Source organism: Spea bombifrons, chromosome 11 (assembly GCF_027358695.1).
Source record: "Spea bombifrons isolate aSpeBom1 chromosome 11, aSpeBom1.2.pri, whole genome shotgun sequence".
NCBI lineage: Eukaryota > Metazoa > Chordata > Amphibia > Anura > Pelobatidae > Spea > Spea bombifrons.
Window position 1 is genome coordinate 15,755,461 of NC_071097.1, and position 23,449 is coordinate 15,778,909.

Below are 23,449 nucleotides of genomic sequence, written 5' to 3' on the forward strand. Positions count from 1 at the left end.
CAGGAATCACAGCTAGTCAGATTCTGCGATCCTCCTACCCTACTTTTCCCCCCTCATTTGCTGATTTGTCTCTTTCTCCTATTGCAGTTTACCACGTCATATTTATATATTGTGCTGTGCGAGGCAGACATGGATTCCAGTTATTCTACCTCCCGTATTTTGACAAGTGATCTAATTGCAAACTTTCCTGTTACTCATTTCCTCTAACCTGGGGACCTCATAACACTGAATGCCAAAACACTATGGAAACCACTAGGACTGTAACATTGAAAACAACAGATCTCCATGAAGCTGTCTCCTGCTGGTGTATGAATCAGCCATGAGAAGACATCTTCATTCGAGGTCTTGATCACCAATAAGGATGCACAGCTGTGATGCAATTAACCACTGTGACTGATATTTTTGCATACGGCACAATGAGGCCTTGTGAATTTTAGACTGTTGCACATTTTTTATGTAATTAAATGAACTACATTTTACATGGCTTGTAACTGTTTAATGTTACCATAATTACAAAAAAGTTAAAACCAGTGATCCCATTTGAACACAGTTGCGTAGCAGGGCCCTTTCACGGATGTCCATTCATGCTGTGGTATAACCTTGTCTGCAAATGTTATCTGGATGACAACATCATGACAAACTCTGAAAGAGAACACACAGGTAATATCAAATTGCAAATTCTATATATAGGGAAAGCTAGAACAGAGTGCTAAATTATAAAGAATGCATTCCGGAATATTTTGATGGTAGATATTACTTTACTTTGACAGTTCCATTTTAAACACAACTGTGACTTCATGGATATTTATAAACTGTCATTAGGTCCTAATGAAAGTTTTATTCCCCGTTCAAAAAATGATTAAATTCACCTCTGAAGTCCATGGCTACCGCATCACTAGTCGTCATATCCTGCTACTGACATGAGTTAGAAGTGCTGCAGTTACCATAGAAACACATGGAATGGCCCTGTTGCCTCGTGTTTTGCTTTGTGCATGATATATAAGTTCTTTGAAAGAGGAGACAAAAGATTGTCAATTGGGACCTAAGCATAACAGAATAAAATGGTGGGACCATTAGGGATTTGGGAAATAAATGTGTAGCGCTCCTCGTTAATATGATCACTTACTCTGTGGGATCTTATTCCGTTTATGGAAACGTTCTTTATAAGGCTGTTAATCCAACCATCTGTGATTAAAATAAGGGGATACTTTAAAGGCGAAGGCAATAAAATTACAATCTCCACTGCTTGAAAGGGAGATGCTGGGATCTGTCACCTATACAACTCTAGCATAACTAAATGGATTAAAGCTTGTGCTTTTTTATTTAACCAACAGTATAACAGCTTTATCAGATTCCGAGACATTATTAAATTATCTTATAGTGTGAAACTATGGACAAAAAAATGACAACTTTCATGAGTCTCCTACCATCTCCCCCACTCATCCTTACGCAGTCTGCTTTGGGGGGGCAGATGACCAATGGAAGCAACGCAGTAACTCGACAAAAGGAAGGAACATTCATTTAGCCTCTAACAAAAGGTTAAGATGATTTCTCCCATGGGTCCCCAATACATATATATTAAGTATATTCACTTGCATTATCTTACTTAATGCATCTAATTTGGGTGTATTGCATACAATTTTGTAAGGAATAAAAGAATGCTGTGATCCAGGGAATAATCATATTGCCTTTTGGTGTGAAGGACTTTTTGCCCCCCTGTGTTTTTTTTCTTCCATAAATGATCTCTGCTCTTTACATTTTTTAATTTGTAGTCTGATCATTTTAATTTATCTTTTTTTATTTGTACAGTTTTGTATGCATAACATGAAGGAACTAACATTTTTGTTACAAAAATAAATCGCTTACCATCAAAGTCGACTCTCCCATCTCCATTCAGATCGACATCGTGAATTATTTCCTGCACTTCAGTTGGATTGAGAGGTTCTCCCAAAAAACTCTGAGCAGCATCACTTAGTTCTAAACCACTTATATGTCCATCCCCATTCACATCAAACTGAGAAAGAAAAAAAAGAGTGCAGGGGTGGTCGTGTAATTTCAAAGATTAAATTGAAACCAGTAGTTCCATCTATAGCGAATAATTATTTGGTGCAGATTACAGACCCTACTGTAAAATGTCACACATTACTCAAATCTTTCCCTTGGCATATTTATAGAAGGTTTGTGTATTATGCAAGTATAAAATTATGTACATTTTCTTGAAAATGAGCTCTAAAGTAAGTATATATTAAACGCAATGGTATCTTAATCTAAAGCTTATGTAAAATAAAGGCTAGCGCGTAGGGTTCTCTTTCGGAGACTCCAGCCCACATTTAAGATACGGGGATTCCCTAGCTAGATAAAATGGCGCTGGTGCTAATTTCTAGTCATCGGTGAGAGTTTTCAAATCCCTTTCCATACTAGTTTGATCTGGCAGCAGACTGGTTTTATTTTTTTGCTGTATTCTTTTTAGGCACATTTTGTGTTTTGCTGTTTCTCAGATTATATTATTATGATTTTGTGAGTTCAGTAAACCATTATGTTGAGTTAGTGGCACCAGCAAATACATTCATGGGCCAAACCATAAATCCATTTTATGGTAGCCTCCTCCACTTGCATGTTAAAAAAACAAAAACAAATATTATTTATATATATATATATAAAGAAAATTTAGTCATTTAGTGAATTGGGCAGGAAGGCCAAATTAGCTGAATTTCATTCTTTCAACATGCAGATAAATCACAGAAAAAAAGCCTACTGTGTACAAGACAAAGAATGTACACTATTTATATGCTACACTGTCCCTTTAAAAATGTAATTAATTCTCCTTTATTGTCAATAACTCCCAAAGTTAGAAATCCCAAAGACTTAGACTCCCAAAATTGAAATTTAGAATTAAGTAATCCCTCCAAGGAAGCCAGTTTAGGCAGTTTTTGTAAGCCAAACCCCTCGAAGACCCAACCAAATCTTCCATGTGACAGATAAAAATGGCTCTTTTGAGCCAGTGCTCCAAAGGTGGGGTTTTCATCACTTTCCAAAATTTAGGAATAGTAGCCTTGGCGGCACTAATGAGATGAATAGTAAGTGAACGTTTATATTTACCATAAGAAACCCGCTGTATGATTGAGCAACAGGGGCGTACCTAGAGTATTTGGCACCTGGGGTGGATCCTGTATGTGGCACCCCCCCCCTACAAACACTTTAAAACTGCATAGCTTCTATCATTATATACTGGCGCAGACATTGAAGGTGGTACAGCATTACTGTTATCATTATATACTGAGGCAGACATTGATGGTGGTACAGCGTAACACCTAACACTATATACTGAGGCAGACATTGATGGTGGTACAGCGTAATCCCTATCACTATACATTGAGCCAGACACTCATAATAGTGCAGCATAACTCCTATCACTATATACTATCCCAAACATTGATGTGGTATAGGCCTACCACTTCAGTGTCTGGCTTAGGGATGCACCGAAACGAAAACTCTGGACGGAAACTGAAAATCCAGCATTTACCTGTCCGAAACCAAATATGACCCCCCACCATAAAAAAAACTCACGCTTTTATTTAAAGTAAGTAACACAGCAAAATAGGACAAAAAAATTCAATAACAATATTAGTAATTAACAATTATATATAATTATATATATGCTGTGTGATTGCGGTTAGCAATTATATATATTGTTATATTGTTATTATTATTGTTCACACTCAGCACTGGAGACATAGGACCAGACATACAAATCCCGTATTTGCAGGTATACAATAATAATGTATGGAAACATAGCAAGAGATAAAACTACAGTCATAGATGATAGGTTGCACAACCCAAAGCCAGCTCTGGCGTCCACACTGCCCACATAGAACCTGACCAGCACCCAGATTACACACTTAGGATTTACCATCTTTGTCCCCAAGCAGCCCAACATGAGTCAACTTTGTCTCCAAACAGCCTGGCCTGTGCCATCTTTGTCCCATAAACATCCTGCTCTACATCAATTATACATCTATCATACACACAAACACTTTAACAGTCACTCATTAATTCACACAATCATTTATTCTCTCTCATTCACACAAATTCATTCATTAATGCAGTCTCACAAACTCATTAAATATCTCCCTCATTCAGACAATTCATCCACAATTCATCCACACATTCATTCATTCTCACTATCTACCCCCCTCCCCACTATCTACCCCCCTCTCCCTCCCCACTATCTACCATCCTCTCCCTCCCCACTATCTACCCCCCTCTCCCCATTTGTAGTTAAAGGTTTTGGACTTCCATCCAGAAGTCCTGCGGTGGGAGCACGACGCCTTCGTCTTCCTGCTCTGCCGCTGCGCTGCTTCACTGCTGAGCGCCGAAATATGACGTCATATTTCGGTGCTCAGCATGACATGCCAGCACCGCGACGGAGTTAGAGGCCTCGCGAAGTAGACTGAGGAGCGCCGAGCGGTTGCTAGGCGCCCCTCTCTCCTCCGTGTAAAAAAAAAAAAAAAAAGTGACGAGGCTGCCGGGGATCCGGGACATGCGGTCACCCTAGCCCGTGGCACCCCCCTGACGAGCGGCACCCGGGGCGGACCCCCCCCTCTGCCCCCCACTAGGTACGCTACTGTTGAGTAATAAGGATTGCGGAGAAATTTGAAAATCTACTCTCTCCCAAAATGTACGTATAAGAGAACAAGACCACCAAATAAATTCATGCTGGAGATGTGGCAGAGATGTAGGTACATTTAAAAGGAGAGACTTGAGGTAGAAAACTATGCATTGTCCACCAGAATTTTATACCATTGTGACAATAATTTAAAGGCTGACTCCTGAATCTTATTATCTTGCTGGCCATAGAACTGTATGGAGGCGCCGGGCAGAGGTGATGAGATTATACCTTTAATCCTATCATGTTTGTGTGTATAAATACCTGTGCTGCCCTCAATAAAGTCAGTTCTGTTTTACCCCTACACTATGTCTCGGCTAGTGCTTGGGGTAATATGAAGGGTTAATCCCTTGAGCAATTAAGCTTTCATCGGCAAGGAAGAGCGGAGCTACCCAGTCCGAGTACGGGTCCTCATCTGACTTCATATTAACTAAATGACCCGAAATATTACTTCAATTTGTTAGTTCACATGAGATGGAAGTGATTTCAATGGGTATGCATGTCTTAAGAGCGGAGCTACCCAGTCCGAGTACGGGTCCTCATCTGACTTCATATTAACTAAATGACCCGAAATATTACTTCAATTTGTTAGTTCACATGAGATGGAAGTGATTTCAATGGGTATGCATGTCTTAAGGGTAATGTATTTAATTTGTAGGAATTTGTTAGGAATCAGGGTTGTGTTCAGGGCTGGCCTTTGGGGTGTGCGACCTGTGCGACCGCACAGGGCGCCACACTCCAGGGGGCGCCGCTGCGGGGTCCGACGCCACCGCAGCGTACCTAGCGGGGGGGCGGTCCGCACCGGGTGCCGCTCATCAGGGGGGCACCCGGAACCCTTCCAGAGAAGGACAGTAATGTCCGCCGCTGGAGGAGCAGGCTCGCAAGGGAGCGGTATCGGAGGTCTTTAACAGACCTCCGGCTCCCTTGAGTGATTTTAAGCCGTTTCAAGGAACCCTTGAACCCGGGTTAAAATCACTCAAGGGAGCCGGAGGTCTGTTAAAGACCTCCGATACCGCTCCCTTGTGATCCACGCGGCAACAGCTGCTGTGCGCCGGGGTTTGTTGTCAGATCCCGGTGCACAACACTGAAGCCGCGCCCACCGCTGTCCGTGCCCTCTGACCCGGAAGAAGACAGAAGAACTGAAGAAAAGGAGCGAAGAGATGTTTGGCGTACTATATAGTGATTGGGGTTTTGTTACAAGTTTTGTTACAAGTTTTTATTCCTTTCTTTTTTCGGGTTGGGGGGGCGCCAGAGGAGTAGTCCGCACAGGGCGCCAGAACACCTAAGGCCGGCTCTGGTTGTGTTATGTATGTTTTCTTTGGTGAAGCCAGCAGCAGGATTTTTTCATGGAAAATATAAAAGGTGATTGATCTTATGGTAGCATTGTGTAATGTTCCATATATCACGGTTGCTGGTGATAAAGTCTTAAAGTTGTTGCCAGAGAACTAGATGCTTCTCTTTCACTGAGTGGGTTTTCTATTCTGCATAAAAGTGATTCCTGTGTCTTTATACCACATTCATGGCATACCTATAAATCGAGAAACAATCTTTGTTCTGTCTATTGCTCACTTCCTTGTTTCCTTGACCATTTTCCATAAGAGGTCAAGGGTTCTTAGACAGTTCTGCCATTGGACCGTTAAGCCTATTCTTGGAAATATGTTCTGATAAGGTTGTCCTAATGAAGCATAATATATAACATAATTTTGTAACTGTACATGGTTACAGAGAAACAAACTTAACCCCTTCAGTCCCCTATGGACGTACCAGTACGTCCAGCCCTTCTTGCACAGGAGATCAGGCTGTCGTTTGACAGCCTGCACTCCCCCTGATCTGATGTAACAGGTGTAACAAGGTACCAAAAACCCCCTGGGATTGAAGGGGTTAAACAAAGCAGTACTTCAGCTATGTCAGCGGATACATCAGTAGATGCCGCAAGGGTGACATTTGACATACACCAAGTAAGAGTAACAGTTGGATTAACCAGCTTTGTCAAACAATTAAGGGCACAAGATAATCTTAGTGAGCTGAATGCTGTTACGTAATGTTCCTAAGCATAATCACCAAATTGTATTTTTTAAATGTTTTTGCAGAAACCATAGTCTGATGTCCAGTCTGATGACCTTGATACATTAAGCCCACTTTAATATATAAACTGTATTGCATATGCATGACTTCACATATTCAATGCTGGTCCTTATCATGTTTCTATTTTTATTTAATCCATCACTAGAGTAATTAGATAACAAGATCAAAGTCTGAGGCCAATCCAGTATTACATGTGCCAAAAATGTAACTTTTAGCATAGGGATCAGCTGGAGTTAAATGTGCTTGGTAGTTCAAAATAAGATACAGGTGCAAGCAAGAGGCAATTTATGTAAGAAAAGATGCCAAGTCAGCCCAGGCATCAGGCCAAAAATACAGTAAAAGGCACCGATGACCTTAGCAGTACCTAAAATTAACTAGGTCAACTACCTAGCATGATCCTCTTTAAAATCACAGATGATGCCACCAATACTAATCTGAAGACGTACACAAACTGTCCTGTTTCCTTTATGACAATGGTAGCTAGTATTCTCAAAGAAGAACTTACAGGTGGGGAGACTTACAGGTACAGATACTTTATGATGGCTTTGAGATGTGGGAAGATCACTTAGCTTATCAGTCCCTAAGAAAGCAGACATGATATATCTTTCAAAGGGTGAAGCTTATAGAGGCTAATCAGCAAATACAAATAGTCTCTAGGCCATGTTGTGACAGAACACAAGTCCCCCCCCCCCCCCCCGAAAACAAAGCCCCTCATTCAGATACACATGCTTGGAAACATTATAGCCTAGGTAGTAAAAACACATACCTTGTCTGCAAGCCAGTAGGAAGCAGTTTTCATAATGATATCAGTGGCAGAAGCCCAAGGAGGTTGAATATGTTGGAAATAGTAAATCAAGTAGCACTTTTTTCCCTAACACATTGTTGCCATATTATCTAAAACTCTTGAAGTTAAGAACAAATAAATAATATATGTTTGCAGATGAAGATACAAGTCAGTGTAGCAGATCCCCAATAGACTGAAACATCCAAAACCCCATGACAATATTGCACATCTAGTATTTTGATTTATTAATGGATCGCTAACATCGCTATTATTCTCCAAATACCACATCTGTTTCAACTTCCTACATGTCACAGTTAGTGAAATCCAAAGGTAACACTGATCAGGTACCCCTCACCACCATTCTATGGCATGAGAGAATTAAAACATTAAAACAAAACCTGCACTGAACACACCCAATACACAACAAACCTAAGGTAAAGTAAAAAATGAATAAATAATAATAAAAAACCCTTCAGCAGACATAGCAGGCCATTCATTATTGCAACAAATGATGAACAAAGATATGAAAAACAGCACAAAAATGGACATTGTTTCATCATAACATACAAGATTCATTCTAGTCTGAGAGGATAATATAGATAGATTGTGCTTTGCAATGATTGTCCTGACGCTGATCCAAGAATAATTTAAAAGACAAAGGTGGTATAATAGGTGAGGTGTTTGCATTATTAACAATACACTCGATGGAATGCTATGAAAGGCAGAATTCAAAATCTTTTTCACAACACACGTACCTCTCTGAAAGCAATCTTGAGTTCTCTCACTCCTACCATATTTTCTGTTTCTGCTAGCATCTTTGGACCAATTAGTTCCACAAAATCCTCAAAGTCTACGCGGCCACCCACTGTGAGAACAAAAGGTTGCTGTCAGGCAAAAATAATAACAACAATAATATTAACATAAGCATTTATTTTAAGGCCACTTTAAACCAAGATCCTGGGGGGTCTTTTTTAACCCCAAGTAGCTACTGCTAATTCCATAACCTCAATGCAGTTCCTGTAACACTTCCATTGCATTGTACAAAAAGCAGTGGTGGGCAGCCTAAATTCCTCAAAGCAACCTCACGTAAACCGGCTTAGGCAATTCATCCCCTATTCTGCATCCTTATTTCTAAAACAGTATATGTTGGATTACAAAGATCTGCTCCTTGGGTTGGGACATGCAGTGGCATATCTTGGCCCAACCTCAATAGGCCCCGCTGCTGTATAACAGGGAGCCAATAGGATCAGGCTTCCTATAGCACAACTGTTCAATGGGCCAGGTAATCAGGAGATCTCTGCTCTAACTGTAGCACTATATAGTGTTTAGTGAGCACTACCTCCATAACGTAGTTCCACCCAGTGCTGTGTGTCCTTAAAGGATAGGGCACAGGCATATGATGAAGCCTCCGTGACTTGGGGGGCGCCTGAAGGCTGTATTTCCCGTCATAGACGGTGGACCCCTGGATTGCATTACATACTTTCAGCAGGCGACAGTGGACACTAATTGCAGTGCAATATCTGGTTCCATTGCTTGGATTTATGTTTAAGTCACCCTGTACCTGATTAGGGGTATAGGGAGGCAACAGTGAGAGAGCAAGAGTTCTCTATTTACCCAGTGTCCCTTCCTCCTGCCTGTCTGACCAAAATTATTGGTTCTGATGGCAGGATTCTGCAAGTTGGTGTGGTTTTCGGTTATAACTAATTTGCATATGATCTGCATATTATGCTTTACATATGGTATGATGCATGCTGGTCGTAACTCATCCCCAGCCTACTGAAAAGCTCTTGGAGGCTGGTGGTGATTGTTTCCTCAATAAAGTTAGTTCATATTTTACCTCAACATGAGTCCTGTCTTGTTATTGGGGTGCTGCCCTTGTCAGGGCGGTAAAGCACGGTATTGCTATGCTTCTGTATATTACAGTGCCACTGAGGTTTCCTGTTGGGTCCTGGCTGATGGTTGAAGTTTCGTGTTCCCGGTGGCCATGGGGAGAAGGGAGGATCATCTGGGAGGTGTACCCAGTCAGGGTACATGTCATATCCCAGGAACTCAGCAGTAAGGGGAGTGGGGCAAAGGGGGCGGTTGGTAGTGCTGCCCTGGGTTACACCCAGGGCAGCTCCGAGAATAAATACAGCATTGGGAGTATGTGGATGACAATTATGCAATTGTACTTCATCACACACTTAACACATAATCACATGCCAGGACACTTTTTTTGTACCAATAACGTATTGGATATTAAAATAATAATAGTTAGGACTGCCAGAAGTCTTCACCCATAGTATTGAACACTAGTAACAAATGGCGGTTGAAACTGGACACCTGGGAACCCTAAATTATATTGTGAGATAACCGATGAAAAGCAGATCAAGAGCCCGAAGAAAAAGGTAAGTGGGGACACTTACTCCTCATCTTGATGTGCTGGGAGATTTCTATGAGTTCCATCTCAGTTGGCATATATCCCATAGTCCTCATGCATTCACCCAACTCCTTGTATCCAATGTATCCATCCTGATCCACATCAAATTCCAAGAAGGCAGCATGAAGTTCTGGAAACAAATTAACAAAATAAAAATGTGTTATGAAAATACAGTGATATTCCTCCACTTAGCATTTCAATTACACTTTTTTTTACAATTGCGGAAGTTTACAGAAGAATGAGCTCACTAAAGTAAATGTGCATTAAAAAGGCTCAACCAAGATGAGCTCGAGATGTTCTCACCAAAACTCAACTGCAAAGTCAAGCTTTAATTAATACACTGTAAACATGCTATGTACTTGCTACAGTGTGATTAACAGTTGCAGGTAATGCAGGGACCTCATTTCAAGTTTTCATATCAGTTTTAACTGATGCACTACTCTCCCACCTGGGAGGAAAGTAAGGCCCCCACGGGCCCCTAGCACCAGTCCCCCAGCCATCCTGGACATACTGCTAGGTTGGTGCTGAGGGCCACGCTTCCTCATGCCCAACACACTGAGTCTGCGCACCAGCATATGATGTAATTTCCTGGTGGATTACAAAGAATTGCTCCTTGGTTTGGGACATGCAGTGGCAGGTGAGACAGAAGAGCTGGCACCAGCCTTCCCCCTCTTGAGCCGACAAAGGTGGATTGTGTGTATTAGTATGTTGCTGTGTGTGTGTCAGAGTTGAAGTAGAAGCGTAGAACAGGAGATGCTAACCCTTTAAGGTGGTCTGTGGTAGCAGAAGCAGTCCAAATGGTCACGGCAGGTGACAATCAATTGAAGAGAAAGTCAAACAGAGGTCAAGGTCAAAGGCAAACAGGGTAATCCACGAGACAACCAAGTCGTCAAATGCCAGGCAATCCAAAGGAGAAACTGCAGCAAAGCAATGAAGGTAAATCTGGACACTAGAGTCCAGGGGCACACAGGAACCAAAGCTCTGAAACACTGGAGCAGTGTAGAAGTCTGTGGGGTTTTATAACGTTGCAGGTTTCTACTCCTCCTCCTCCAGGTTGATTAATGCCCTCATCAAATTGGATGGCAGAGGAGTGTGTTTCCTTAACACATACCTTTCTGCCTGATTGACTACAGGCCATTGATCCACAGATGCAAAAGGCAAGCTTTAGTCTGCCACTTCAGCCTACTCAGTGATCGTGATGTATGTGTATTTCTGTGTTAATGTCAATATCTACAGGATATAAAGAGTTGGAGCCAGTGGATATATTGTATTTATTATACACATCTAAACACTGTATACACACACTAAATATATGCATGTTGTTGGATAGCGTGTGCATGTATATAAGAACATGCCGTTATATATGTGAACACATATGTGGACATCCCTGCTAATTATTCAGTTCAGATGTTTCAGCCACAACCATTGCAAACAGGTGTATACAATGAAGCTAATAGCACCTGAAATAAGAAGTGGTCAAATAGAGAAAATAAAATCCTGCTGCTAGATGGACAATAGAGCGCACACACACACACTATAAAAAAGAGAAGTGAAAAACAAATAACCCTGCACATGATGACACATAAAACCATAAAAACCAAGATACTGCTTAAACACATGCCCCTACATTAACTGGAAAAGGATAAATATCCTCAAATTAAAATATATATGGTTGAAAAAAGTATCCTCAGTGTATCAAAAAAACTGTAAGAAGGCAGTAATCACCCTATAGTGTAAAACTGTAAATACCAATAAGCGTAATAAAAATGGGAATGGTTAAACTGAGCTTCATATATAATGTGGAGCTACGTACAGTATCTCACAAAAGTGAGTACACCCCTCACATTTTTGTAAATATTTTATTATATCTTTTCATGTGACAACACTGAAGAAATGACACTCTGCTACAATGTAAAGTAGTGAGTGTACAGCCTGTATAACAGAGTACATTTGCTGTCCCCTCAAAATAACACACAACCATTAATGTCTAAACCTTGGCAACAAAAGTGGGTACACGCCTAAGTGGAAATATCCAAATTGGGCCCAATTAGCCATTTCCCATCCCCAGGTTCAGGCCACTCGTAAGTGTTACAATGTCTCAGGTGTGAATGGGGAGCAGGTGTGTTAAATTTGGTGTTATCTCTCTCACACTCTCTCATACTGGTCACTGGAAGTTCAACATGGCACCTCATGGCAAAGAACTCTCTGAGGATCTGAAAAAAAGAATTGTTGGTCTACATAAAGATGGCCTAGGCTATAGGGACATTGCCAAGACCAAAGAAGTTGAGTGCACGTGCTTAGCGTCATATCCAGAGGTTGTCATTGGGAAATATGACGCATGAGTGTTGCCAGCATTCCTGCAGAGGTTGAAGGGGGGTTCAGCCTGTCAGTGCTCAGACCATACGCCGCACACTGCATCAAATTGGTCTGCATGGCTGTCTTCCCAGAAGGAAGCCTTTTCTAAAGATGATGCACAAGAAAGACCACAAACAGTTTGCTGAAGACAAGCAGACAAAGGACATGGATTACTGGAACCATGTCCTGTGGTACGATGAGACCAAGATAAACTTATTTGGTTCAGATGGTGTCAAGTGTGTGTGGCGGCAACCAGGTGAGGAGTACAAAGACAAGTGTGTCTTGCCTACAGTCAAGCATTATGGTGGGAGTGTCATGGTCTGGGCTTGCATGAGTGCTGCCGGCACTGGGAAGCTTCAGTTCATTGAGGGAACCATGAATGCCAACATGTACTGTTACATACTGAAGCAGAGCACGGTTCCCTCCAAGACGACCACTGCCTTGCTAAAGAAGCTGAGGGTAAAGGTGATGGACTGGCCAAGCATGTGAGCATCCTCAAACGGAAGATAGGGAGCGCAAGGTCTCTTATATCCACCAGCTCCATGATGTGGTCATGGAGGAGTGGAAGAGGACTCCAGTGGCAACCTGTGAAGCTCTGGTGAACTCCACGCCCAAGAGGGTTAAGGCAGTGCTGGAAAATAATGGTGGACACACAAAATAATAACACTTTGGGTCCAATTTGGACGTTTCCACTTAGGGGTGTACTCACTTTTGTTGCCAAGGTTTAGACATTAATGACTGTGTGTTGAGTTATTTTGAGGGGACAGCAAATTTACACTGTTATACAGGCTGTACACTCACTACTTTACATTGTAAAGATATAATAAAACATTTACAAAAATGTGAGGGGTGTACTGACTTTTGTGAAATACTGGATATGCTTGCATAAAATCAAGCACATGGGCATGCCATCTCCATAGAGAAACATTGACAGTAGAAGAGGTTGTAGTAAATAACTCAGTAACTTGGCCACAAGTCACTTTGTGAAATTTCTACCCTGTTAGATGTGCCCTAGCACATATGTTGTATTCATCATCTATGACTACCACAGTTAGTTTTTTTATTTTAATGTTGTCATTAGCTTTTGAAATCCTTCAAGGCCTAAAGCTCTATATGCATTACATGTTGAACGTCCTATTTTTATTACCCTTGGCAGAAAGAGCTGATTGTTATAAATCCCTTTCTAACAGTTTTTCCTAAAAGGTCAGCCTCTATGGTTCTACTGTTCAATGGATAAAAACAGGAAATCGGAATGAGTCTTTAACGTTCTAATCTGTTCAGAGGGCAATACCTCACCTGCAACTCTTGCAGAAAGGCAACAACACATTTATCCCAGAATGTAAAATGTACATCCTTAACTGTGGTGTCTACAGTAAGGCTATTCACATTGTCACACTCCCAAGAACTATTTCTAGACCAATGACGTATATCCATCAGGCTAAGATCAAGTGTAGTCCCCCTTTGGATGGGGGGGGGATACACTGATCTTCTGGCCTTAAGGCTGGGAAAGCAATGGAGCCTGAGGTGCTGATTTGCCCCGGCAGAAATGTTGGAGTCACCTTAATTTATATATCACTTCGTTTTTCACGAGTGCCAATTAATTTCCCCTTATTTGATTCACGGCTTTTTGAATTCACGGCGAGGCCCTCACTATGTATTGGCACACAATTTTGTCACCGTTGTTTTTGGACACTGTTTTCTTTTAAGAGGCAGTGAAGCCTGGACTTTGCTGGAGGAGGATTGGGAGCCTTCTGGACCATTCCTCTCTTCAAAGAAGGCCAGCAAGGAGTCTCACCCTTCGGGTGAGATCCGACCCTTCCATTGGGGGGGGGATTTGTCTGGGTTCCCCATGAGGGAACTCAGTATCGTAGTCTGGCTTCTGCTGCCTACGGCACAGTTGCAGCACCCAGGAGCACGCACCTCGGGCTCCAAAAAAAAATAAAAAAAATAAATAAAAAAAATAAACAGGGAACAAATATTAGGTTTCCCTGCCTACATTATGTATTAATTGAAGAATCACTTATAATTAAAGGATCGTTTCTAGTCAGTTTATGATGAAGCATAGAGGTGCTAAACGTATCAAGTGATTTCACTTGCCTTATGTATGCTTATATAGCATCCATGAATAAAGCCTTCATAACTATCTTCAAAGTACTCTTGTAGTTTCTTGGATTTATTTCTCATTTTTGCTTTGTTCAAGTATTCCAAGAAAATATTGACATTGCTTATACTCCACATTTATCTTATACCACCAGGACCAAACTGTATGCTTTTCTGTTGCTTCTAGTCCACTGTAATTACTATTTTTTTTGAAGTGGAAGTGTCTATGAGTAACAACGGCTCAACCATGAAGCAGTAGAACCACAAACCCTCACAGAGCATGGGCGACTGAGTGGTGAATCACATAGCAAGTACAAATTGCATGTCCTTTGTAGCATCACTCACTACATCAGCCCAAGCACGGTGCACCGGAAGGTTCATGAAATGGGTTACTAGACTTACGCATTTGTTTTCATACAAATGAGTATTTGGGAAGAATTTTGCCGTTTTGAAAGAAAATGAGTGCGCGCAATACAAAAATCTACATCCGTTCACCCAGTCGTTCCATCGTCGTGGCCGCCATTTTAACTACACTAAGGAGGAGAATCTCACCATTTTGCCTGCACTAAGAGGAGTGATATTGAGTGAGCTAATCTTCTTTGCTCAATCAGCTCACTCCTGTCACATCATGCTGAGGGCTTGCTCAATAGCTGTGCTGCAGTTTCAAAGAAAAAAAAATTAAATATAGACTGGTAGTACTAGGCAGAAAATCAAATAGCCTAGTAAAAAAGTCTTAGCATAAGTGCTGAATGTTTGGTTCACTGAGTAGCACGGCTGTAGAAATCTTATTTCTCCCCTCAAGCACTAGTTGAGACTTAGTGTAGGGGTAAAACAGGACTGAGTTTATTGAAGACAGCACAGACATTTATACACAAAACATGATAGGATAATCTCATCAACCATCACACAGCCCGACACCTCCATACAGTTATATGGCCAGCAATGCCCACCCAACAAAGAGTCACTATTTCGGGGTGATCTCGAGGGAGAGGCATCAATCCTAGGGTACCATTGGAAAGCTCAGTGACAGCATCGGAAAGGTCCACAGGAATAGTCCGTGCGGTAGCCGGGCCAGAGTTCCATAGCCGCAGCTAGGTAAACCCCTGTCCTAAAGATTGGCAATAAAACCAGGATTCCAAACCAAGCTCCCTCTCTGTAACCACCCTGAGCTTAATGTAACCTCAAAAAGAGCGACGTGATGGGACAACGGGTGTGCGTAGTAATGCAGTTCCAATTGTCTGCGGGCATCGTTGTGGTGCCTAGCGGCCGTACAGTTCCATGAATTTGCAGCTAGGTCTTAGTCAGGCACATCAAGCATTTCCTGGCTTGTAGAGCCCCCATAGCCAGCTAGTTCATGGGAGTCTGGTTAGGGCAGACGAGACATAACACTTAGACATAAGAGGGGACTGGGCAGGCAGGTAAGGAGTCTCCCCAGGAATCCTCCATTGTACCGTTCCCAAACTCAAACATACCCCCATATGTCCTCAAGGTCAGGGGATTACTGTGACATTCAGCAAGCAGTGAAGCTGCTTGTTTTGCTGTTAAATTCTATTTTTTTAATTCTTTAAAAGGAAGATATATTGTGTGATGAGGACTATACTAAGCAAAACTTCAAGGTAGCTGTAATAGTACTAGTAACAAATAATTTTTTTGTAGTATTAGGCTACACAGAAGTAGTATTATATATATATTTCAAGTTCTTGGTTGCTTAACCATAAAAAATGAAAGCAAAATATTATTATTGAACGTTTACCCCAAAGCTTACAGGAAAAGAACAGTAGTTTGGCCTTAACTAATAACTCAAAGATTTGGCCTACAACCACCATATACTTGCAGATGCATGCGCACTGTTGTTTCAATTTCCCTGAGCTGAGGACCCATTTAATCAGCCTCAGTGGGACCATTCAATAAAAATAATCTGTAGGGAGCAGCGTTCTAGTGTTCGGGCAGCTCCCAAGCCCAGGGGAGGATAATTTCAAGGGGGGAAAAAATCAGCTCTGCACAGGGGTGAGCGGCAGGGGCACAACAAGAGTGTTTGGGACCTGGGCGGATCTTATACATGGCTTAAAAATGTAAAATGTATTTAATAAATGAAGTATTAAATAAAATTTGCTGAACAGATGAATACTGTTTTCTTTAATAACAAAATCCCCAAATAAACACAGGTCCAAAGTAACCATTAAGTCTATTATGTAAATGGTAAATTAATTAACATTCCCTGGCTTTGAGCCTCTATTTCTGCAAACTGATCAAAGACTTCATTGTATCTTGACAATATAATGAGCCATACATGGTGGTATAGAATAACTCCCGTTACTATATATTGGCCCAGACAATGTCGTTCGTACAGCATAACTCACACCATTTTATACTGAGCCAGGCACTGGTTGTGTTACACCATAACTCCCATCACTCTATACTAAGGCAGTGACACAGCATAGCTCCCATGACTATATACTGAGCCAGGCACTGATTGTGGTCCACTACAATTCTCACCACTATATGCTAAGCTAGGCATTGACGGTGGTACAGCATACCTCCCATCACTATATGCTGACCTAGTCAATGATGCTCATACAGCATATCTCCCAACACTATATATGGAGCCAGGCACAGACAGTGGTACATCATAACTCCCATGACCATATACTGAGTCAGACACTGATTGTGGTGCACCTATCACTATATACTAGGCTAGGCACTGACAGCGATACAGCTGAACTCCCATCACAATATACTGAGCTAGACATTGAAAGTGATACAGCTTATCTTCCATCACAGTTACATGTACAAGTGGTACAGCATAACTCCCATCACTTTATACTGAGCCAGATACTGATTGTGGGACAGCATACGTCCCATCACTATATACTAAGGTAGGCATTGACAGTGATAAAGCATAACTTTCATCACAATATAATGATCCAGTCATTGACAGTTGTACACTATAACTCCAATCACTTTATACTGAGCCAGGCACTGGTTGTGGTACACCCATCACACCAATGCTTAATCACATTCCACAATTTTTTTTCTTTTCCAGCGTCTCTGTCTCCTTTTCTGTAGCTCCTCTTTCTCTTTGTTTGCTCTTGCTCTCTTACTCTTGTTCTGCCTTCCAGTGAGTGCAGTGAGTGCCAGGATGTATCCCTCTGTCAGCAAGTGTGTTAGCAAGTAAGAGCACAAAGAGCACAAACCACAGGGTGGTTGGGGAGATTGGACAGAGGACTACATTTTTGCACTTCATCATTATTTCCTGCTTCAGACAAAGCAGTTTATAGCATATCTGGGGGACCTCTAGGTCTCAATGCCCAATAAAGCTGGTCAGCCTAGTAGCATGTTAAAAAGGCATCTTACATTGGTCTTGAGATGTTTAGGGCCTTCTCTTTCCAGTAGGCAGTGTATCCTCACATGTTGTGCCAACTCCTGTTTTCCAGATCTTTTACCGTACAGACTGGTCCTGGGTGACAGCTGTGAGTCAGAAATTTGACGCTGTCTCTGGGTTTCAGGTACTTCCAGCAATGTCAAATCAGAGCAAATGACCTCTTCATGCAATGCCTGCTTCATTTCTATGATCAAGTTGCTGGATCCCGCTTTGTTGGTAGGGTCCGGAACAGGGCCCTAAGCTTGTGGGAACACATTCCCAACTCTGAAGGAGGTAAGGGAGGAGAACTGTCTCTCAATGATGAAATTCTCACACTAGAGGCCACCATGTTGGAAGGCTTTGGTTGCATAGCTAAAAGAGAGGGAAGTCTGGAAGTTTTAGATGTTGTGTCTATTAATGTATTGGGGTCCTTACCCTTCTCTTACTGGGTTTCTACAGACATAAAAGCAAATTTCCCTGGCAAGAACTGAGTCCATGAGCAAAGCCACTCTTCCACTACAGTTAGCATATTTTTATAATTTTTTATGATCATTGCATGTAGTTTTCTGAAGTTTTAACAAAATGTATGCACAACTCTTACATCAACAATAACTGCCCTTAGACAATACTGTTAGCCCTAGTTTTTTCCCCAACCCTACCTTGGACTCAAGCAAATGCTGGATCACCAAACTAAATCTGACAACACCCTAATTTACTAATTCACTAATGCAGACCGCTATGAAAGGGAGTTGGAGGCAAGCAAGTGAATTTTAGAGCAAATGGCTCCCTAACTGTCCTGACCTAGGATTTCATCCCCTCTGCACTACTCAAGGCAGTCACAGAAACAGAGTACAAGCAGTCACAGGAGACCCTAAAAATACTGTGGCAAGGAGTTTTCATCGCTTTGTTTTCCTTACCATGGCTATGTTTGTGTACAGTCCTGACATAATAGTTGACAAACACTTTATACCTTGAGAAACAGCATTTAGATGTTCATACTATGAGTTTATAGTCTACAAACTCAGTAGGGGGTAAGAAATGGGACAGAGGCATCAAGGGAAATGCTGGCCTTAGCATAGAACTAGACAGTAAATAACTCACCATCCATCTCCTCTGGCGCCAAGTCTCTTTCCTGAATGGTAAAAAAAAAAACACATAAAGGGTTAAAAACATTATTGGGACAGTATAATGGACAGTATAATATTCCATACATAGCTACCAATGAAGACCACATATGGAAGCGCGAACATTCTTAAAACCATTCCCCTCTGTTGCCTGCATGTCTTCTGCACTTTTTTGTGTATGGACACAGGGCATCTCATTAGACCTTCCAGAACCCTTATGCGAGTCAGTACTGGATTTACCCATTAATTCTAGCACTGCGCATGTGCACTGGTAAGCAAGGGATGCTTTTGGCTGGATACATTTCCTCCAAGCCAAGGACCCGGAGAGGCAGAGACACACTGCATTTGCATAGAAGAGGATTATGAGTAATCACTCCATGTACTCACACCAGGGACAAAAAAGTTAATTTTAAAGTGACACTCAGCTATTGTGTACCAAAGTGCAAATGATAGATGGGGTGTCCCTTTAAGCAAAGACACCACCATTGCCACCTCCGTATTACTGTCTAATTGTCTATGCTAGTCTTTTGAACTGCCCAACATTGGTAGCTCATCTTACAATATCTGGGCCATGTCATTATTCTTTTTTGCTTTAAGGGCCTTCTTAAATGCAGTTTATTCCCTGGACATTATTATTTTGTATGGCATTTAAAAAAACACCTTACAAATTCAGTGTGACTTGAGATTTATTAGTTATGTACATTCAAAATTACATTTTGAGGTTTAATTTATTGTTTTACTCAACCAGCTGGTCAGTGGGCAAAAGTGAAAGCTGTGGACCCTTCAGGTTAATTTAGCCCAGGGCATTAACTCTGTTTGCTTCAAACCAGATTAACAAACGTATTTTGTGCATTTGTTAAAGTTTTGTTATAGTTTTGTCAGAACATTGTTATACAATTTCACACATGCACATCCACTGTTTTACATTGTTACTTACCTTGCTGAAGAGTGCATTCAAGAATGGTGAATAAGTCTTTGTTGTAATGCTCTGGGTGTCACTCACCCGTTTCCCTTTGTGATGTCCCCTGCCATTAGCATGGTGGCCCTCATGATGACCACCATGAGGGCTCTTCCTGTCATGATTTCCCCCAGTCTGACCTTTCCTGCAGTCGTCATGTCGCCCTGCTGCTCCTTTCTTTCCAGAATCTTCTCCTTCTTTGTTTCTTGTAACAGGGTGACTCTTTCCCCCATCTTTTTCTGGGGTCCTCGCTGCATCAGTTCCTGCTTTGTGAGACATAGGACAAACACAGATAGTCTCTGTCTGTTCCCTACAAAGAGAGTGCTGTAGAAGGCTTTAGAGACAACCTAGGATTAACAGAAATCTAATAACATCAACTTGTTCTGAGCCTTGGTAATGAGTTTAAAGAGATTACAATGGGGACATGTGACCTGTATCTTGTACTGTATGTATACATACATATATACATAGTATAAAACACCTACAGTTACACTGTATATATGGCCCACGAAGGAGGCAGAAAGTGGCAGCTTCTACTTAAATGTAAGCACTTTAAGAATGCATTTTAAAGTAAGATATGTACAATGGAAAGGTTTGCTTGTTTATCGTAAAAGAAAAAAAAAAAGACTTCAATGCCAGATTATATATTAGGGATGCTAAAAACCAACTCATTGTGTTATTTTCCAGATAAAACCATTTTCCGTCCTATTATTAAAAGCCAACAAATGAAATATGCAATAGTGCTGCCAGGGGATACATAGGTAAAAGAAAATCCCAAGTAATAATTTATCATTCCTCTTGTGATCCTAGGCAGCACTGACAAGTGATTTATACAAAAGGATTGAAGGATGGGCATAGCTGCCATCAAGGGGGGGGTACTACTCTTACAATTGTACGTGGCTTGGCTGTCCTGGGGGACAAGGTTTATTCTTAAAAGCATGATAAGGGTGCATCCACCAATTAGAGGGGGCTGGAGTAGAAGCCCTGACTGGCAGATGAAGTCTGTGCATTGCGGACGTGAGCAGCAGCAAGTACGGCAGGAGGGTTTTGGAAAAAGCTGTAGATACGGTAGACTGCATTTTAAAAACAGGGAAAAGAAAAATGTTGGTGTGCTAAGATAGTTCCAGGCTCCAATAATACAAATGTGTAAATGAGGCCTACCAAACAGTGTATTGGCTGTACAGTGTATACAAAAAACAAAAACTGTTTGCGCTTCTCACCTTAATAACGTTTTGCACCTCCCCCAACACATTAATAAGGTTTTGGTAGCAGTATAAACTGCTTTGTGTGCCCACTATATAGGAAGTGAGAGTAGATTTTCATCCTATTGAGAGTGTGCCTTGACGTGGCGGGTGAGCTTAATTATGCTTTGGTCAATTCATATAACCAAAACCTCTCATTTATATTGTGTTTATATATTTGTTGACAACTTTATTAGGGTGAGAAGCACACACAGTTTTTGTTTTTTTGCATTTTAAAAACATTACAAAGTGTACAATTTGTGTCCCCATGTCACGAGCTGAGAACACAGGTTGATAAGGAGCCCAGGTGCAGGGGATACGAGGGGCTCTGTCTGTACCCCACGATGCATTATGGTCTGGGGTTACAGACAGGCGCAGGAATAAACCACAGACAACAGATCTGGATTAAGAGTTGTATTGAATGCGATGGTACAACAATAGATATGCAATGGAAGTTACTTGGCAGGAAGCCCTCTTGCGGGGCACACGGCAGATAAGCCCTCTTGCGGGGCACACGGCAGATAAGCCCTCTTGCGGGGCACACGGCAGATAAGCCCTCTTGCGGGGCACACGGCAGATAAGCCCTCTTGCGGGGCACACGGCAGATAAGCCCTCTTGCGGGGCACACGGCAGATAAGCCCTCTTGCGGGGCACACGGCAGATAAGCCCTCTTGCGGGGCACACGGCAGATAAGCCCACTTGCGGGGCACACGGCACGACTAGAAGCCCTCTTGCAGGGCACACGACTAGAAGCCCTCTTCCAGGGCACACGGCACGGCTAGAAGCCCTCTTGCGGGGCACACGACTAGAAGCCCTCTTCCAGGGCACACGGCACGGCTAGAAGCCCTCTTCCAGGGCACACGGCAGGTTGCCCACTTGCAGGGCACACGGCAGGAAGCCCACTTGCAGGGTACTCGACTTGGGAGTCCTCTTAGTGGGGCGCTGGCCGCAACTCAGGAACACGGCAGATTGCCCACTTGCAGGGCACACGGCAGGTTGCCCACTTGCAGGGTACTCTTCTTGGGAGTCCACTTAGTGGGGCGCAGGCCGCAACTCAGGAACAAGGCAGGTACTGGAGCAAGGCAAGGTACTGGAGCAAGGCAAGGTACTGGAGCAAGGCAAGGTACTGGAGCAAGGCAAGGTACTGGAGCAAGGCAAGGTACTGGAGCAAGGCAAGGTACTGGAGCAAGGCAAGGTACTGGAGCAAGGCAAGGTACTGGAGCAAGGCAAGGTACTGGAGCAAGGCAAGGTACTGGAGCACGGCAAGGTACTGGAGCACGGCAAGGTACTGGAGCAAGGCAAGGTACTGGAGCAAGGCAAGGTACTGGAGCACGGCAAGGTACTGGAGCACGGCAAGGTACTGGAGCACGGCAAGGTACTGGAGCACGGCAAGGTACTGGAGCACGGCAAGGTACTGGAGCACGGCAAGGTACTGGAGCACGGCAAGGTACTGGAGCACGGCAAGGTACTGGAGCACGGCAAGGTACTGGAACACGGCAAGGTACTGGAACAAGGCAAGGTACTGGAACAAGGCAAGGTACTGGAACAAGGCAAGGTACTGGAACAAGGCAAGGTACTGGAACAAGGCAAGGTACTGGAACAAGGCAAGGTACTGGAACAAGGCAAGGTACTGGAACAAATCAGGAACCAAACAGGTAGTCCTCAAACAATACAGTCAAGGCCCAGACTGCAGGGCTGGGCAGGCTATAAAGGCTGACCTGATTAGGTAAGCAACTGCAGCTGGACCTGGTAATTGGCCTGAGTGGCAAGGGCGGCCACTAGTGGCTGGAAACATGAAAATGAATGGCAAGGTTTTGGATAAGTCCAGCTAGCGCATGGTGAAACGTGACATACCCCCACCGCAAGGAGCAGCCTCCGGATGCTTACGGACCTGTGGCGCGGTGGTCTCACCATCTGCGGTGAGACTTCTTTCTCGCACGTAGTGCTTTCTCAAACCCTTCCAGACCTGCACGACATATCACGTTTCCATTGGAAGTCACTACGAGATCTGATGGCAGTGGTTCTGTTGTCCTGCATATACTCCTGAATTCGTCAGGGGTTAGGTACTCGCCCTGTGCACGGATCTCTTCCGATCTGTGTTGAATAGTGCCAAGACAGGGCTGGGTTGCAGGAGGGATGGAGGAACGCTTACTGGACCTTTGGTCACGGATGAGTCGTTCATACTGTTGAAGCCCTTTACCATGTACAATATTTCCATCTGACGCAAGGACGTCGCTAGGAACCCATAGGGAGTGTCGTGCGGTTTGGAGTGTCCTATTCCTACTCCTGTGAGTGGTAGGAGTGGTGTTCCTTACCGCACAAACAGCTGGGGGGTTGATATCCATGGATGTGTCTG

At 42.7% G+C, this 23,449-nt stretch overlaps 2 protein-coding genes across 4 annotated transcripts in view; one reads left to right on the forward strand and one right to left on the reverse strand.

Annotated features, from left to right (window-relative positions):
- TMEM134 (transmembrane protein 134) overlaps window positions 1-23,449 on the forward strand; it is a 38,893-nt gene that overhangs the window by 13,302 nt on the left and 2,142 nt on the right. For 2 of the 3 annotated variants that reach the window (XM_053449849.1, XM_053449850.1), the window contains exon 8: window positions 88-479. In XM_053449849.1, coding sequence (XP_053305824.1) covers window positions 88-170 — 83 coding nt within the window. In that variant the 3' untranslated portion in view covers window positions 171-479. Of the gene's footprint in view, window positions 1-87; window positions 480-23,449 lie in introns of those variants that run through there. The other variant, XM_053449851.1, reaches the window with a different exon arrangement.
- On the reverse strand, window positions 475-20,274 carry LOC128468160 (calcium-binding protein 2-like). Its single transcript, XM_053449848.1, has 6 exons — window positions 19,832-20,274; window positions 18,872-18,902; window positions 9,941-10,084; window positions 8,291-8,400; window positions 1,867-2,014; window positions 475-642 (listed from the first exon to the last, which is right to left on the reverse strand). Exons 1-6 carry the CDS (start codon window positions 20,129-20,131, stop codon window positions 614-616), a joined length of 762 nt encoding a protein of 253 aa, XP_053305823.1. The 5' UTR covers window positions 20,132-20,274; the 3' UTR covers window positions 475-613.

Bases quoted from the DNA above. Each gene is read 5' to 3' on its own strand.
- LOC128468160 (XM_053449848.1), bottom strand. From the start codon at position 20,131: ATGTCTCACAAAGCAGGAACTGATGCAGCGAGGACCCCAGAAAAAGAT. The intron at 18,903-19,831 runs GTAAGTAACAAT...TTTACCATTCAG, and splicing joins TGAATGCACTCTTCAGCAAG to GAAAGAGACTTGGCGCCAGA. The intron at 2,015-8,290 runs GTACGTGTGTTG...TTTCTTTCTCAG, and splicing joins TCAAGATTGCTTTCAGAGAG to TTTGATGTGAATGGGGATGG.